The sequence below is a fragment of the Aethalodelphis obliquidens genome, unplaced genomic scaffold, assembly GCF_003676395.1.
Source record: "Aethalodelphis obliquidens isolate GAN/ISIS:26980383/991018 unplaced genomic scaffold, ASM367639v1 scaffold2, whole genome shotgun sequence".
NCBI classification, from domain to species: domain Eukaryota; kingdom Metazoa; phylum Chordata; class Mammalia; order Artiodactyla; family Delphinidae; genus Aethalodelphis; species Aethalodelphis obliquidens.
This window is the reverse complement of record NW_020837946.1, coordinates 93,472,942-93,488,158: the sequence shown is the minus strand read 5'-3', so window position 1 is coordinate 93,488,158 and position 15,217 is coordinate 93,472,942. Positions and strand designations below refer to the sequence as shown.

The 15,217-nt window shown below is 34.0% G+C and overlaps 1 protein-coding gene across 4 annotated transcripts in view; it reads right to left on the bottom strand.

Annotated features, from left to right (window-relative positions):
• Positions 1-15,217, bottom strand: part of ZRANB3 (zinc finger RANBP2-type containing 3) — a 297,735-nt gene that overhangs the window by 131,503 nt on the left and 151,015 nt on the right. For all 4 annotated transcript variants that reach the window (XM_027132316.1, XM_027132307.1, XM_027132325.1 and 1 more), the window contains one exon: positions 10,361-10,446. In XM_027132316.1, the coding sequence (XP_026988117.1) occupies positions 10,361-10,446 (86 nt within the window). The remainder of the gene's footprint in view (positions 1-10,360; positions 10,447-15,217) is intronic.

Genomic DNA, 15,217 nt, shown 5'->3' with positions numbered 1-15,217 from the left:
AATTTCGATGAAAGTGCAAGGGACACAGAGCAGCCAAAACAAACTTGAAAAAGAACAAAGTTAAAGGACTTAACTTTACTAATTTCAAAAATAAAAGCCCTCACTGGACACTATTAGAGAATGCTAGCAAAACAACTTATTATTTTGAACACTCATAAATAAAAAGGAAAAACTAAGCATTTATCCTGCTTTTGTAAACAAAGAGAACCACTGAGTGTCCAAATAGTGGATGAGGCATGGTTGGTTCCTTTATAGAGGCATGTCAGGTAATAAATGAAGAAAGAGTATTAGAATATCACCATTTTGCAATGTCTAATGATTTAATAAATCATGTACTGAATGTTGATAGCTACTAACATGACAAAAAGAGAGTCCTTAGATATCACAGGCCTTCTAATGGAAGAACACAACATCCCTAGAAAAGTAGAATTGCTAAAAAAATTGAAATCTCTATATCAAATACAGAGGACAGAGGAACATGTTAAATAACACCATGGAGATGCAAGCAGCAAAATCCAGATTACAGACACAATTTAGTTTCTTCAACAAATTAAAATTAACCAAATAAACAAGGAAATAGAGGAGAAACTTGGAGACTAAGAGAGACTTAGATTAAGAGAGATCTATCATTTGTAATGTGTGAGCCTTATTTGAGTACTGACTCAAACAATGGGGAAAAAACTTAAAAAACTGTACAATTATGATATTCACAAGATAACTGAGAATTGAAACACTGAGTTTTTAATGTTATTAAGGGATCATTATTAATTTTAATCTTTTTATGCATGATAATGGTATAATAATTAATTTTTTTTTTAAAAAAGAGTTCTTACTCTCTAGGTATATTTACTGAAACATTTTATGGATAAATTGTGATGTCTAGGCTTTGCTTCAAAATAATACAGGGTGGTGGAGGTAAATGAGATTATAACTAAAACAAGATTGGCCATAAGCTGACAAATGTTGATGCTCATGAAGAGTACATGGGGGGCTCATTACTTTGTTCTGTCTACTTTTACATATATTGAATTTTTCCATGATAAAACATTAAAAAGAAGACCAGAAAATAAACTAAGAAACAAAAGTCATCGAATCCAGGAATGGAACGGCAAAAGAAAATTCAGAAAGACAGCTTTGCACCATGCCTAAAGAAAAACCAGTCCAGAGTGGAGCAGAACAGGAGGCTGTGGGAGGGAGGCCTCCAGGAAATAAGAAAAAAAAAAAAAAAAAAAGAAGATAATTCTATGAGCTTGTATGGCCTTTTGGAAGTTGACAGATCTGTTGAAGTCTTTGAGTAAAAAAAGAAAAAAAATAGTGATAGCTATATAGAAAACCAAAAGATGGAATAAAAGGGAATAATTAAAGATAAAAAGTTGACCAAGAAAGGAAGAGTCAGCTATTTGATTTATTAGAGAACAATATTATTTAGTCTATTTAGTCTATTTATTTAGCCAATCATATAAACACGGATACTGAATTACCAAATAATTCAAATACTGAAAAAGGAATAACAGAAAAGTGATGACATGGGGTGTTTAAATTACTACTCTTTCACTTTTTAGTTTTGTGATCTGGACAAGTTACTTAATCTTTTCAAGTCTCAATTTACTCATCTATAAAATGGACATATCAATCATGTAGGATTGTTTAAAGAATTAAAGATAATACATCTAAAATACATAGCGTAGTATCTTATACATAAAATAACATACCATATAGCCAATAAAAAAGCTGTATTTTAGTTATTGATATAGAAAGACATCTTAAAAATTGTGTTCAATGAAAAAGCATATTCCAGAAGAGTATGCATACTATGGCCCAATTTATATAAAACTGCCTCTCTATCTCCCTACCAATCTACCTATCCTTATGTAGCTAAGCAGAGAAGCTATCTAGAGGGGAAGTCACTATAATAAATTAGTCCTGGTTACCTCTGGACAGTGAGAGTTCAGTTAATTTGTACTGATTTTAAAATTCTTTTCTCTTTGTTTGATTTGATAAAATAAGTATGAATCCTTTTCACAAAAGCAATAAACTATCTTTACATTAGTAATATTTAAAAAATAAAACAGAGAAATTTAAAAAAATAAAATAGGGAGATTGGGATTGACATGTATACACTGATGTGTATAAAATGGATGACTAATAAGAACCTGCTGTATAAAAAAAATAAATAAAATAAAATTCAAAAATTCAAAAAAATAAAAAAATATTAAAAAATAGAAACAAACCAACAAAAACCTAACTTGAGGGTTTCAAATTTTGTATTTTGCATTAAGAAATTCTCATCTTTCACTTTGTTACCTAAAAAAACTAATATAGCTCCATGAAACAACCCTTCATGAATTATTTACTCTCTGAGGAAAGAGAATATTCCTAGTCCATCAAAAAGTCTACAAATAATAAATGCTGGAGGGTAAAGGGTGGGGATAAAAGGAAACCCTCCTAAAGTGTTGGTGGGAATGTAAATTGGTGCTGCCACTATGTAAAACAGTATTGAGATTACTTAAAAAACTAAAAATAGAGTTACCATATGATCCAGCAATCCCACTCCTGGGCATTTATCAGGAAAAGACAAAAACTCTAATTTTAAAAGATAAATGCACCCAGTGTTCATAGCTGAATCACATAAGTTTTGATATGTTATCTTTTCATTTTCATTCATGTCAAAGTATTTTCTTTTTTCTTTTTATATTAAGTTATTTATTTATTTATTTTGGGCTGTGTTGGGTCTTCCGTTTCTGTGCGAGGGCTTTCTCTAGTTGTGGCAAGCGGGGGCCACTCTTCATCGCGGTGCGTGGGCCTCTCACTATCGCGGCCTCTCTTGTTGCAGAGCACAGGCTCCAGACGTGCAGGCTCAGTAGTTGTGGCTCACGGGCCCAGTTGCTCTGCGGCATGTGGGATCCTCCCAGACCAGAGCTCGAACCCATGTCCCCTGCATTAGCAGGCAGACTCTCAACCACTGTGCCACCAGGGAAGCCCCCATGTCAAAGTATTTTCTAATTTCCCCTGTGATTTCTTCTTTGACTCATTTATTACTTAAGAACATGTTGAATTTCTATATATTTGTGAATTCCCCTAATTTCTTTCTGTAATTGGTTTCTGATTTTATTCCGCTGTGGTTGGAGAACACACTTGTGATTTTAATCCTTGTAAATTTATTGAGATTTGTTTTATGGCTTAACATATGGTGTATCCTGGAAAACCTTACGTGTGCACTTGAGAATAATGTGTATTCTACTGCTGTTGTGTGGAGCGTTCGATAGATGTCTGCCAGGTTTATAGTGTTTTTCAAGTTTTCAAAAAAAAATTTTTATTGAGTTATAGTTGATGTAAAGATTAATACAAATTTCATTTTAACAGTGTATAAAAACTTGTCCCTGTATAGCTCCAAAAATAAATAAATAAATAAAATAACTTATAAAGACAATGTTAAAGCATGAGACAAGATGATAACTAAGTGAAAACAGTAGATGACAGCATCACATGTAGGCTATGTTAAACTTTAAAACTATGTAAAAATTATTAGATATATGGACAAGCATAGAAATAAAAAAATGAAAACAATTTACTTGTTAGTATAGTTGGATTATGTTATTTTTCCATTCCATTTTTATTGTATGGTGTTATATATTTTATTGTCTTCTTGTCATATATACATATGAATATTTTACTATTTCTTATATTAAGCCCAAATCTACCTCCCCATTAAGTTTCATTCCTTGATAATAATGTTACTCTCTGAGACCACAAAGATAAAAGTCTAATTCCTTTAAAACATGACAGATCTTTAAGTATTTAAAGACTTATTCCCTCTAGGTCTTCTCTTTTTCAAATTCCTATAGGCTTCCTAAGATCAAGCACTACATCTTACTCATCTTTGTATTGCCGGCAGCTCTGAAATAATGTCTTAAATATAGCAGGCAATCAATAATATTAGGCATTTGTAGAGCTGAATATGAAATCCCCTCATTATTCCGGGAACCCTTTCCCAGATATGTTTTCATTTGTTAACATGCTTCTTAAAATGTGACTTTTAGTTCCCTTTCAGTTCCTTGTATTCCTTGTCTCCAGTGACCTTCTAAAATCCACTCCAATCATTCTACTCCCACAGCAATCATCGATCCTGAAAAAGAGCTCTACCTGGTAAATTCAGACCTTCCACTCTTTAGAACCTCCGTCCTCCTAGCCCTCTTGTTCACTCACACCCACTGTAGCTTTACTATCTCATCAGGACCTTTAAGTCAACTTTTACCATATCCACAATAACCTTCCTGTCTTCACATCCTTCCTCACCTTACTTTGATTTCCGAGTCCATACATTACCTTTGTTTTTATCAGTATAGTATAATTTCCCTTGTCCCACAGTCCATGCATTGCAAGCTAGTGAAAAAAAGAAAAAATCTTGGATCGACCCAACTATAAGCCTTTTCCAAGCCTCTACCCACGCTGCGGGGAAATATACCTTAGAGAAGACTGGTTCCAGTACAAATCTAGAATTGCTGATCTCAATTGGTTATTCAGTGCTGCACCAATTCTACCACACTAATCTCATTATCTCATTCCCCCATTCAGCAAAATCTCACACCATATCAATATTCATCAAAATCTCACACCATGTCAACGTTCATCAAACTTTTAACCCTCAACTTTTCCATTTCTCTGAAACTTTTCCAGTTTCCTAGAGAAAATAAAAGTATGCAAACTCCCTCAACTTCTAGCCAGCCCAGAAACTATGGATATTGTAAATAATATCATAAAGCCATAAAAAGGCTGAAGGTATTTAGGTATACAAAGAAAGGACAAATAAGTAAAGTACAAAACAACGTGTATGTTTATAACAACTAGTAAAAAATAGGAATTTGCTTGAAAAGGCACACAATTTATGCAGAAAGATTAAAAACTACACACAGCTGCCTAAAGGGAGGGAAACTGGCGTGAAAGGAAGATTTTTCAAAGTATATACGTTTCTATCACTTTAGAATTTTGAACCATGTGAAAATGTTGTCTTAAAAAATAACAAATAAAACTTGTGAATATAATCATGTGTGTCCTTTCATGCATGCAGTGGGGGGATGGGAAATTATTATTTAATGGGCACAGTTTCAGTGCCCATTAAAGTTCTAGAGATGGATGGTGGTGATGGCTGCACAACAATGTGAATGTACTTAATATCACTGAACTATAAACTTAAAAATGGTTAAAATGATAAACTTCCTCAAGTATATTTTAGTGTAATTAAAAAAACCCCACAATAATGATAACTAAAATAACAACACAAAACACCCTCCAGCGCCTTCCTACTGCTATTATGATGAAGAACAAGACCCTGTGTAATATGAGCCCTGCCTAACTCCATCTTGCCTTGAGACCCTCTCTGCAATTCACTCAATATTCAAGCTGAACTGAACTTCTTCTAGTTCCTCAAAGGCATAGCAGTCTCTCTTGCTCTGAGCCTTACCACAGAAAATTCTTCTTCCTGGAATGCAAATAAATATCACTTACTCACAGGATGCCTTTTCTGTCCTCTCTGACTTACTTTTAGTTCACTCTATTAAACTCTGCCATAACATCCTTTGCTTCCCTTTTACGACACTCATCACAACTATAATTATCTAGTTAGCATCTGACTAGAAAATTCAATGAAGGCTAGGACCACTTGAGTCTTGTTCTCTAATGCATACCTGACGCCTAGCACATGGCATGGCATGTAACAAGTACCCTATAAATATTTTTTGAATGAATGGATTAATTCAAAATTAAACCATACTCCTGATAGTCTAATCAATGAGCAGAGTAGAACCATCCCTTACTCTAGATGCTACTTTGATTAGTGTGCCCTAATATTACTTTATTTTTATCAGTTATGACAGACACTTGACTTTAATTTAGCCTAGCATTATTTAAAACCAGAAGTCTTTTTGAACTGAACTACTGATAAAAGGTGAGGATTTCTCAAATCCCTTCCACACAAAGCAGACTTTCTAAGCCTAAGTGCAGAATTTATCCTATTAATTTTTATCTAGTTAGTTTTCAAACTCATCTCTGCCATCCAGTATATTAACTATTTCTCTCAAATTCGAGCCATTTGCAAATGGAGTAGACCTGACCTCTATTTAGCCATGGATTAGAACATTAAATGCAACAGTGCTAACGACAAGGTACCGTGCACTTCCATGAAAGACAGCTTTCTTGAAGCTGACATGACCTACTAATTAACACTTTTGGAGAATGACTATAAATACCTTTATATGTACTATCACCCAGGATTTTCCCTCTCATAAAAATTTAGACAACTATTTCTCCTAAGAGGTAGAATGGGCACAAAATATCTTCTGTAAAGAAAGTTCAGAAATTTTGAAAAATTACTATAAAGATATTCTTAACCTTTAAGCATGACATCAGGGAGGTGGCTGCTAATAACGGGATGCATGGTTGGACTATCTATGTGTCCTTTTTTTCTATGTAGAAGAACATTTTTTAAAGTTGCCATTGCCAAAGTCTTTCTTACTGCCAGGAAAAGTGAAAAAAATGTAACAGGAAGTCACATACAGGACAAGCCATTTAACCTTGCCAGGTTCCTATAAAATGACAGAGGGGGACTGCGTGATTGTAAAGTCTTTCTAGCTCTAATGTGCTAATGGTTGAAACTGAATGTGCTGTCTTCTCCAAGTCATATTTGTATTTATAGCTTCTTCTAAATATAACCTAGTAGAGTGAAAGATGTAAGGAATCTTGGATATGAGATGCTCTGATTGAGTAATACTTTCTCTTGTTCCTCTCAAACAAACCAGGTAGGTGGTTACCTACACCTAGACTTCTCATCTCAAAATCATATTCATGTAAGTATACTTCTGTTTACCATCACTTATGTATTTAATAAACTTTACAAAGGTAAAGTTACATTTTTATTCAAACTTCATTTAATTTTATTTTTAATATAGTCATGACATTTCAAGTATAAAATAAGGGTCTAGAACTGAATAACTAACCATAATTTGGCTTCTGCAAAATTATAGTGTGAAAATGACAACTTCATAGAATCCAAACATTATGGAAAAAAATTTAACATTCCATAGACTAACTTAAAATGCCAAGAAGTGCCTTGATCTGAATCAGAGTCTATGAAACCATAGGGCTTTCGAGGTAAAGAAGTAAAGGAATAACATAAAACTTTTGAAATGGAATCTGAAAGAAAATGCCTTGAGAAGCATGATAATAATCTTGAAATGGCTTTCTCTCGTAAACAGGAAATAGAACACAATCTCTCTAATCATAAAGCATTTCATAAACTTTTCTTTGAAAGTGCCTACATTAATAAGCAAGAAAAGGACAGGTATACACTTCTAACACTTCTAATGTCATGTGACAAGTCCTAATCAGAAAACAAACAAAAAAAGAAATGTATTCTGACCAGTTAGGTTTTGCTAGTCCCCAAAATGTAATTAATATATTAATATATCTGTTTCATGTAGACAGACGTTTGACATTTATAATCTGCAAGAATTATAACTAAGGGCTCCCCAAAAATATCTACCATTGTACCTATTTGGTATTATATCCTAAAACTATTATTATTTGTGTAGAAGAAGACAACTGACTTTTTAATGATAATTTTGTGCTAGGACACCTTAATGAAATCTCTTTGGTTTTGAACATTTTTGAGCTCATCGTCTTGGGTCTTCTAAATAAATAATATCAGCTGCACATAATAATAATTTTTCCTTTTTTTTTTCTTTTCTTTTTTTTTTTTTTTTTTTTTTGCTGTACGCGCGTCTCTCACCGTTGTGGCCTCTCACCGTTGTGGCCTCTCCCGTTGCGGACGCGCAGACCCAGCGGCCACGGCCCACGGGCCCAGCTGCTCCCCAGCACGCGGGATCCTCCCGGACCCGGGCACAAACCCGCGTCCCCTGCATCAGCAGGAGGACTCCCAACCACTGCGCCACCAGGGAAGCCCTTCTTTCCAATTTTTACCTCTTATTTTTCTTTTGAGTAGTTGAACTAATGCCCGCAGAATAAAGGTAAAGTGCATGACAATTAACACCCTTGCCTTGGTTTTAGTGTTTCATGTGATGGTGGCTTTGGGATTAAAACACATACAGATACATAAACGTATATATTATATGTGTTGATATGTATATAAATATCACACATGAATAACTTAAAATTATTAAAAACTGTAATCAAAGGTGAATGCTGGGGACTTCCCTGGTGGTGCAGTGGTTAAGAATCCACCTGCCAATGCAGGGGACACGGGTTCTGAGCCCCAGTCCAGGAAGATCCCACATGCCGCGGAGCAACTAAACCTATGCGCCACAACTACTGAGCCTGCACTCAAGAGCCTGCGAGCCATAACTACTGAGCCCACCCACTGCAACTACTGAAGCCCGTGTACCTAGAGCCTGTGCTCTGAAACAAGAGAAGCCACCACAATGAAAAGCCCACGCACCACAACAAAGAGTAGCCCCTGATTGCTGCAACTAGAGAAAGCCCACATGAAGCAATGAAGACCCAACACAGCCAAAAATAAACAAATAAATAAATTTATTTTAAAAAAAAAGATGTATGCTGAACTTTATTAAATTCTATCTCAGCATAAATGGGGAAAGTGAAATGAAGCTTTTCCTTTTCATTATTAACATGGCTAAATATATTAATAGACTTCCTAATATTAAACTATGGCTGCATTCCTGACATAGATTCCATTTGCATATGGTTAATATATTAGGTCATTTAATGAGTATCTGGTTTATACTAATATTGACTATTTCTGCATTTATAGTCTTAAGTAGAAAAAGAGCCTTGGTTCTTTTTGTGTGTGTGCTATCTTCTCTGATTTTGGGTATCAGTGTTAAACTGCCTTCACATAAACAATTTGGAAGGATTCTTTGTATCTCTGTGCTTTAGAGCCCTTTAAAAGGCATCAGAACATCACAACCACATAGGGATATTTGAGGGAATTGTAAAAAGAAAAAAATCAAATACACACATACTGAGAAAAAAGATAAGGGACTCATATCACAGATAAAGACCTGATGCTCACAATATATAAAGATTTCCAGTACATCAATAAGAAAAAAACCTAATAAGCTTAGTAGAATGAAGGGCAAAGAGCACAGATAACTGACAGATAAAAGTACAAATGACTCTTACATATATGAAAAAAATGTTCAGCTTCACTTAGTAATGTGCAAGAAGACTAATGTGCATTAAAACTACTATCAAATCACACTGGCAATACAAAATAATTTCTATTTGAATATGTTGGCAAGGTGTGGGGAAAGAGACAATCTTACTGCTGATAGGAATATAAATCGGTATAAGTTTTGTGGAGCATAATTTGCAAACGTCTAAAAAATATAAAAATGCAAATGCCCTTTCTACCAGCAATTCCACTTCTAATAAATTTATCTTACAGATTTATTCCCATGTATATTACATGAAATATTAAAATACCTAAAAATTATTGAGAGCTCACTATGTGCCAGTCACTGTTCAAGCCTTTATAAATATAAGCTAATTTAAGTCTCATAATAACTCTGAGGAAGGAATAATTATTCTGTTTTTAGAGATGAAGAAATTAAGGGATAGGGAGGTAAACTTATTTTCCTAAAATGAAACATCTGGTAGGCACTGAATATGAAAATAAAACACAGGTTGTCTAGCTCTAGTTTTACACGTTCGTTGACACTATAATATACTACCTCTCAACACGTGCAAGGATATTCATTGCTGCACTGTATGCAACAGCTATATACCACAAAGAAATGTCTATTAATAGTACACTGCATAAATCAATTACAGGGCATCAAAACAGTAGAATACATGCAGCATTTAAAAAGAAAGGTCAAAGCTCTTCTAGTAACTGATATGCATGGATCTTCAATACATAGTAGGTGAAGACAGCAAACTGCAGAACAGTGTGTATGCACATTACAATACTATATATGTAGAAATAAAATGAAATAACATTATACACACATAACCACATGTGCTTTTTCACACATAAAGTATCTCCAGAAGGATACTCCTTCTCCAGAAGAGAATGTTTAACTGAGAAACACAGGTGGAATGGGCACTTACTTTTCATTTTTGTGCAATGTGCACATCCATCTAGTCAATAAAAATAAATAATTTTAAAAATGAAATACTTGAAAGGTAAAAAATAAAGAAAGACAAACTGCCATTATCTACTCCTTTTACTTATTTTATATATGGGTCATCCACCCAAGATTTTACTTCAAGTTATTCCATAACTACCACAAGCTTGAAAAACATTGGAACAAAGAATAACTAACAGAGCTTAATGTTCATGGTAAATATGTGAGGACTGAAACTTACAGAAAATAGGTTGTCTTACCTGACATGTGCATTACAGTATCTTTTGGCATACTCGGTCCATGTTCCAAATTTTTGTGGAAAGAGAGCTTCAATCTGCATAAAAAGCTGTAACAATACAAGTGTTCTCAATATGTTGTAATATTTTCAAGTAAATTAGTTACTACGATAAATCCAGTTAATGAAATAGTAAAAAGTAGAAAAGAAAATCTATCTCTTTTTCATCAAGGCTCCTCCTTCCCCTCCATCCACCCAACCATGCCATCCTATTCTTCAGGAATAACTGCTATCCTTTTCTTCAATATACATTTCTATATTTTGTATGCCTATATATGCATATTTGTATATTCTCTTCTATTCACACGAAGAGGATCATATAACATACACAACTCGAATTTTGTCCCTCAAAACATGTCTTAGACATCATTAAAGTACATATATACCTAATTTTACTTAGTTTTAAAAATTATATAAGCAATGTGTAATAATAATAATAATAATAAATACTGCTTAAAGGCTGCATAGCAACTCTTTATTATGTAGACGTACTGGAAAATATTTTAAAGGTCTCCTGATAATGGACATATAGACTGTTTCTAGCTTTTATGCAGTTACAAAAATTAATAACTTGGTGTAAGTCTGTGTGTATGAGTGCAAATACGTAAATATATGTAGGTGTAGGTATATGTATCTACATCTACATCTATCAATCATCTCTCTATCTATCCATCCATCCATCCATCCATCCCCCATCTGCATTTATATTAGATGGGTTTATAGGGTACATTTTTAGAAATGAAACAGGTGGGTTTAAGGTATATGTTTTTAAAAATTTGATAGATGTTACTATGCTGCACTGTAAAAAGATGGTCCCAATTTATACTCCCATCAATAGTATCATAAAATCTTTTCATTTTTATAACTTTAATAGAATGCACATAGTAGTGTCTCACTGTTAATATGCTTTTTAAAAACAACAGCTTTATTGAAATATAAATTCATATACCACTTTTACTGTTCACACTTTTAAAGTGTAAATTCAGTGGCTTTTAGTATGTTCAAAATGTGCCCCAGGGACTTCCCTGCTGGCGCAGTGGTCAGGAGTCTGCCTGCCAATGCAGGGGGCACGGGTTCGAGCCGTGGTCCAGGAGGATCCTACATGCTGTGGAGCAACTAGGTTCGTGCACCACAGCTACTGAGTCTGCACTCTAGAGCCTGCGAGCCACAACTACTGAGCCCACATGCCACAACTACTGAAGCCCACGTGCCTAGAGCCCGTGCCCTGCAAAAAGAGAAGCTACCACAATGAGAAGTCCGTGCACCGCAACGAAGAGTAGCCCCTGCTCGCCGCAACTAGAGAAAGCCTGTGCACAGCAATGAAGACCCAACGCAGCCATAAATAAACAAACAAACAAACAAACATAAATATTAAAAATAAAGTACCTCGATCACCACTATCTAATTCTGGAACATTTTTATCACTCCAAAAATAAAATCTATACCCATTACTAGTCATTTCCCATTTCCCCTCTCTTCCGGTCTTGGCAACCACTAACATATTTCCATCTCCAAGAATTTGCCTATTTTGGACATTTCATAGAAATAGAATAAAAAAATATGTAGCCTTTGTGTCTGGATTTCACTTAGCATAATGTCTTCAAGGTTCACCTATGTTGTAGAGTATATTAGTACTTTACTTCTTTTATGGCTGTATTTTGTTTATCCATTCAGCAGTTATGGACAATGGCTTTTTCCCACTTTTGGGATATCATGAATAATGCTACTATGAACAGCTGTATATTCAATTCTCTTGGGTATATACCTAGGAATGGAATTGCTAGGTACTATAGTAATTTGATTTTTAATTTATTAAGGAACTGTCAAAGTGTTTTCCAAAGTGGCTTTGTTGTTTTACATCCTTTTTATATGACAACATACTCCTAAATAACAAATTGTTCAAAAAAGAAATCACAAGGGAAATTATTTAGAAATTAGATAAGACTTTGCAATAAATGAAACTGAGGAGATAACATACCAAAAATGAGACGCAATGAAAGCAGTGCTTAGAGGAAAATTTATATCTGTATATGTCTGTATTAAGAAAGAAGAAAGCTCTCAAATTAATAATCTAATTTTTAACCTTAAAACACTGGAAAGAAGAGCAAACTATACCCAAAACAAACAGAAGGAATAATATAACAAAGATTAGAATGGAAATGAACAAAATAGAGAATGGAAAACAACAGAGAAATAAATCAATGAGACCAAAAGTTGGTTCTTGGAGAGATCAACAAAATTGACAAAACTTTAGCTCCAAAGACCGAGAAAAAAAGAGAGATGGCTCAAATTACTAAAATCAGGAATGAAAGAGGAGACATCACTATCAACCTCACAGAAATACAAAAAATTATAAGGGAATTCTATGAACAATAGTATGCCAATATATTAGGTAACTTAGATGAAATGAACAAATTCCTAAAAAGACACAAAGTACCAAAACTGACTCAAAAAGAAACAATCTGAATGGACATTATTCAATGAAGAGAATGAGTTGTTAACCTAAATCGACTCACAAAGAAAAGTTCAGGGCCATATAGCTTCACCATCAAATTCACCAAATATTTAAAAAAGAAGTAATATCAATGTTTTGCAAACTCTTCTAAAAAATAGAAGAGGAAGGAACACTTTCCATCTCATTCTTTGAGGCCAGTATTACCTTAAAAACAAAACTGGACCAAGATATAATTAAAAAAAAAACTACAAATCAATATCTCTTATGAATATAGATACAATAATCATCAACAGAATATTAGCAGACTGAATCTAGCAACATATGAAAGGATTATATATGATGACCAAGTGAGATTTATCTTAGAATGCAAGGTTGGTTTAACATCTGAAAATCAATGATTATAATACACCCTATCAATAGAATAAAGGACAAAAAAAATATAAGTACCTCAATAAATGCAGAAAAGGCATTTGACAAACTCAATATCCTTTCATGATTAAACACTCAATAAGCAAGAGGTAGAAAGGAACTTAACTGATAAAAGAAATTTACAAAAAGCCACAGGTAACACAGGTAGTACTTAAAGGTGAAAGACTGAGGGCTTTCCTCCTAAGATTAGGAACAAAATAAAGATGCCATACTTGCCATTTCCATTCAGAATTGTACTGGAAGTTCTAGCCAGGGCAATTAAAGCAACGTATATATGATCCTGTCTACAAAAAATCCTAAGGAGTCCACTAAAAACTACTAGAAATAATAAATGAGTTCAGCAAGGTTTCAGGATACATGATCAATACATAAAAATCAATTGTATTTCTACATACTTGCAATGAACATTCTACAAATGAAATTAAGAAAACAATTCTATTGACAACAGTATCAAAAAGAATAAAATATTTAACAAAAGAAGCATAGGACTTATCCTGTTAAAACTACAAAGCACTGTTGGAAAACAATTAAATCCTAAATAAACTGAAAGATATCTCATGTTCATGATTTGAAGACTTAATACTGTTAACATGGCAATACACTCCAAAGTGATCTGCAGGTTCAACACAACACCTATGAAAATCTAAGCTGGATTCTCTGTAAAAAATGCCAAGTTCTACAAAAAAAATCATATGGAAATTCAAGGGACCCAGAATATCCAAACACATCTTGAAAAAGAAAAACAAAGTTGGAGGACTCATACCAATTTCAGAACTCCTAATTTAGAACTTGTAATTTTATAGTTTTTTCTTAAAGAGTCCCAAACATCCCCAATTTGTATAACCATCGTGATCCACAAAACCAGGAATAACCCTTGCTTTGAATAGTGGCTATCCTGGGTGAGGAGTGAAGGGACTGGCATGTAATCACATGGGACACAAGGGCCACTACTGTATTGTCAGTGCTCTCTTTCTTACGGTAGGTAATCAGTAAGTGAGTATTCATTTTACTACTATCATTTAAAATACATATATCTTTTATACATTCTCCTTCTTAAATGATACATTTTATATTAAGACATAATAAACCCCATTATTCAGCGACATAATTTTGGAACGTAAGTAAATTACTTGGGGTCCACTCTCCCACTTCCAGTGAGTATCCAGAGCAAAAATATAAAAGGTAAAATTGAGAATTTTACCATCACAGTCTATGTACTGTTATGTGTATTTCAGAAGACTCCCAGGGTGGAGAACAAAAGCAGAGCCTTGGTAATACTAGTAGAGATGCGATGCAATAGCTGTTTCTCAGGCTTGGCTTAAGAATCAAAAATAACAATGGACACCCTTAGCTGAGTGCTTACTATGGCACATGACAAGGTACTTTCGAAGCAATATTTCCTTTATTTCTTACAACAACCCTACCAGACAATAGGCTCATATTTTTTTCTATGACTAAGTGTACCTTAATAGACAGTGCTTCCCTAGGTTACACTGACCCTTAGAGTGTTTCACCCTTCATTTCTTCCTCTCAGCCCTCCATACCCCATCTGCCTCTTAGAGTTGTAAAAGCTAAATAGGGAATCCAACAAATGCCTTACCCCTCCATTCAAAGTGGATACCCTATCTGGTCTTCATATAAGTTCTATTTTCTGTCTACCTTCCGAAATGTGGATTTTGAAGCGAAAGAGGAACAGAGAGAAATTATGTAACACAGTATAAAAGATACAAAGTAGATTCAACACCAGTCATAAGGAGCTTATAATGTAAAATAGACTAGATAAATGAAAACTGAGACCATAGAAGAACCATAAGAACACAAGTGTGAAGAATATTACAAATGTGTACTAAATATGAAAATCTTATAATGACGGTAAAAACTATTTTTTATATATACCTGCAAGCATGGCTATGGTTCACATGTAAACAGATAAAAACA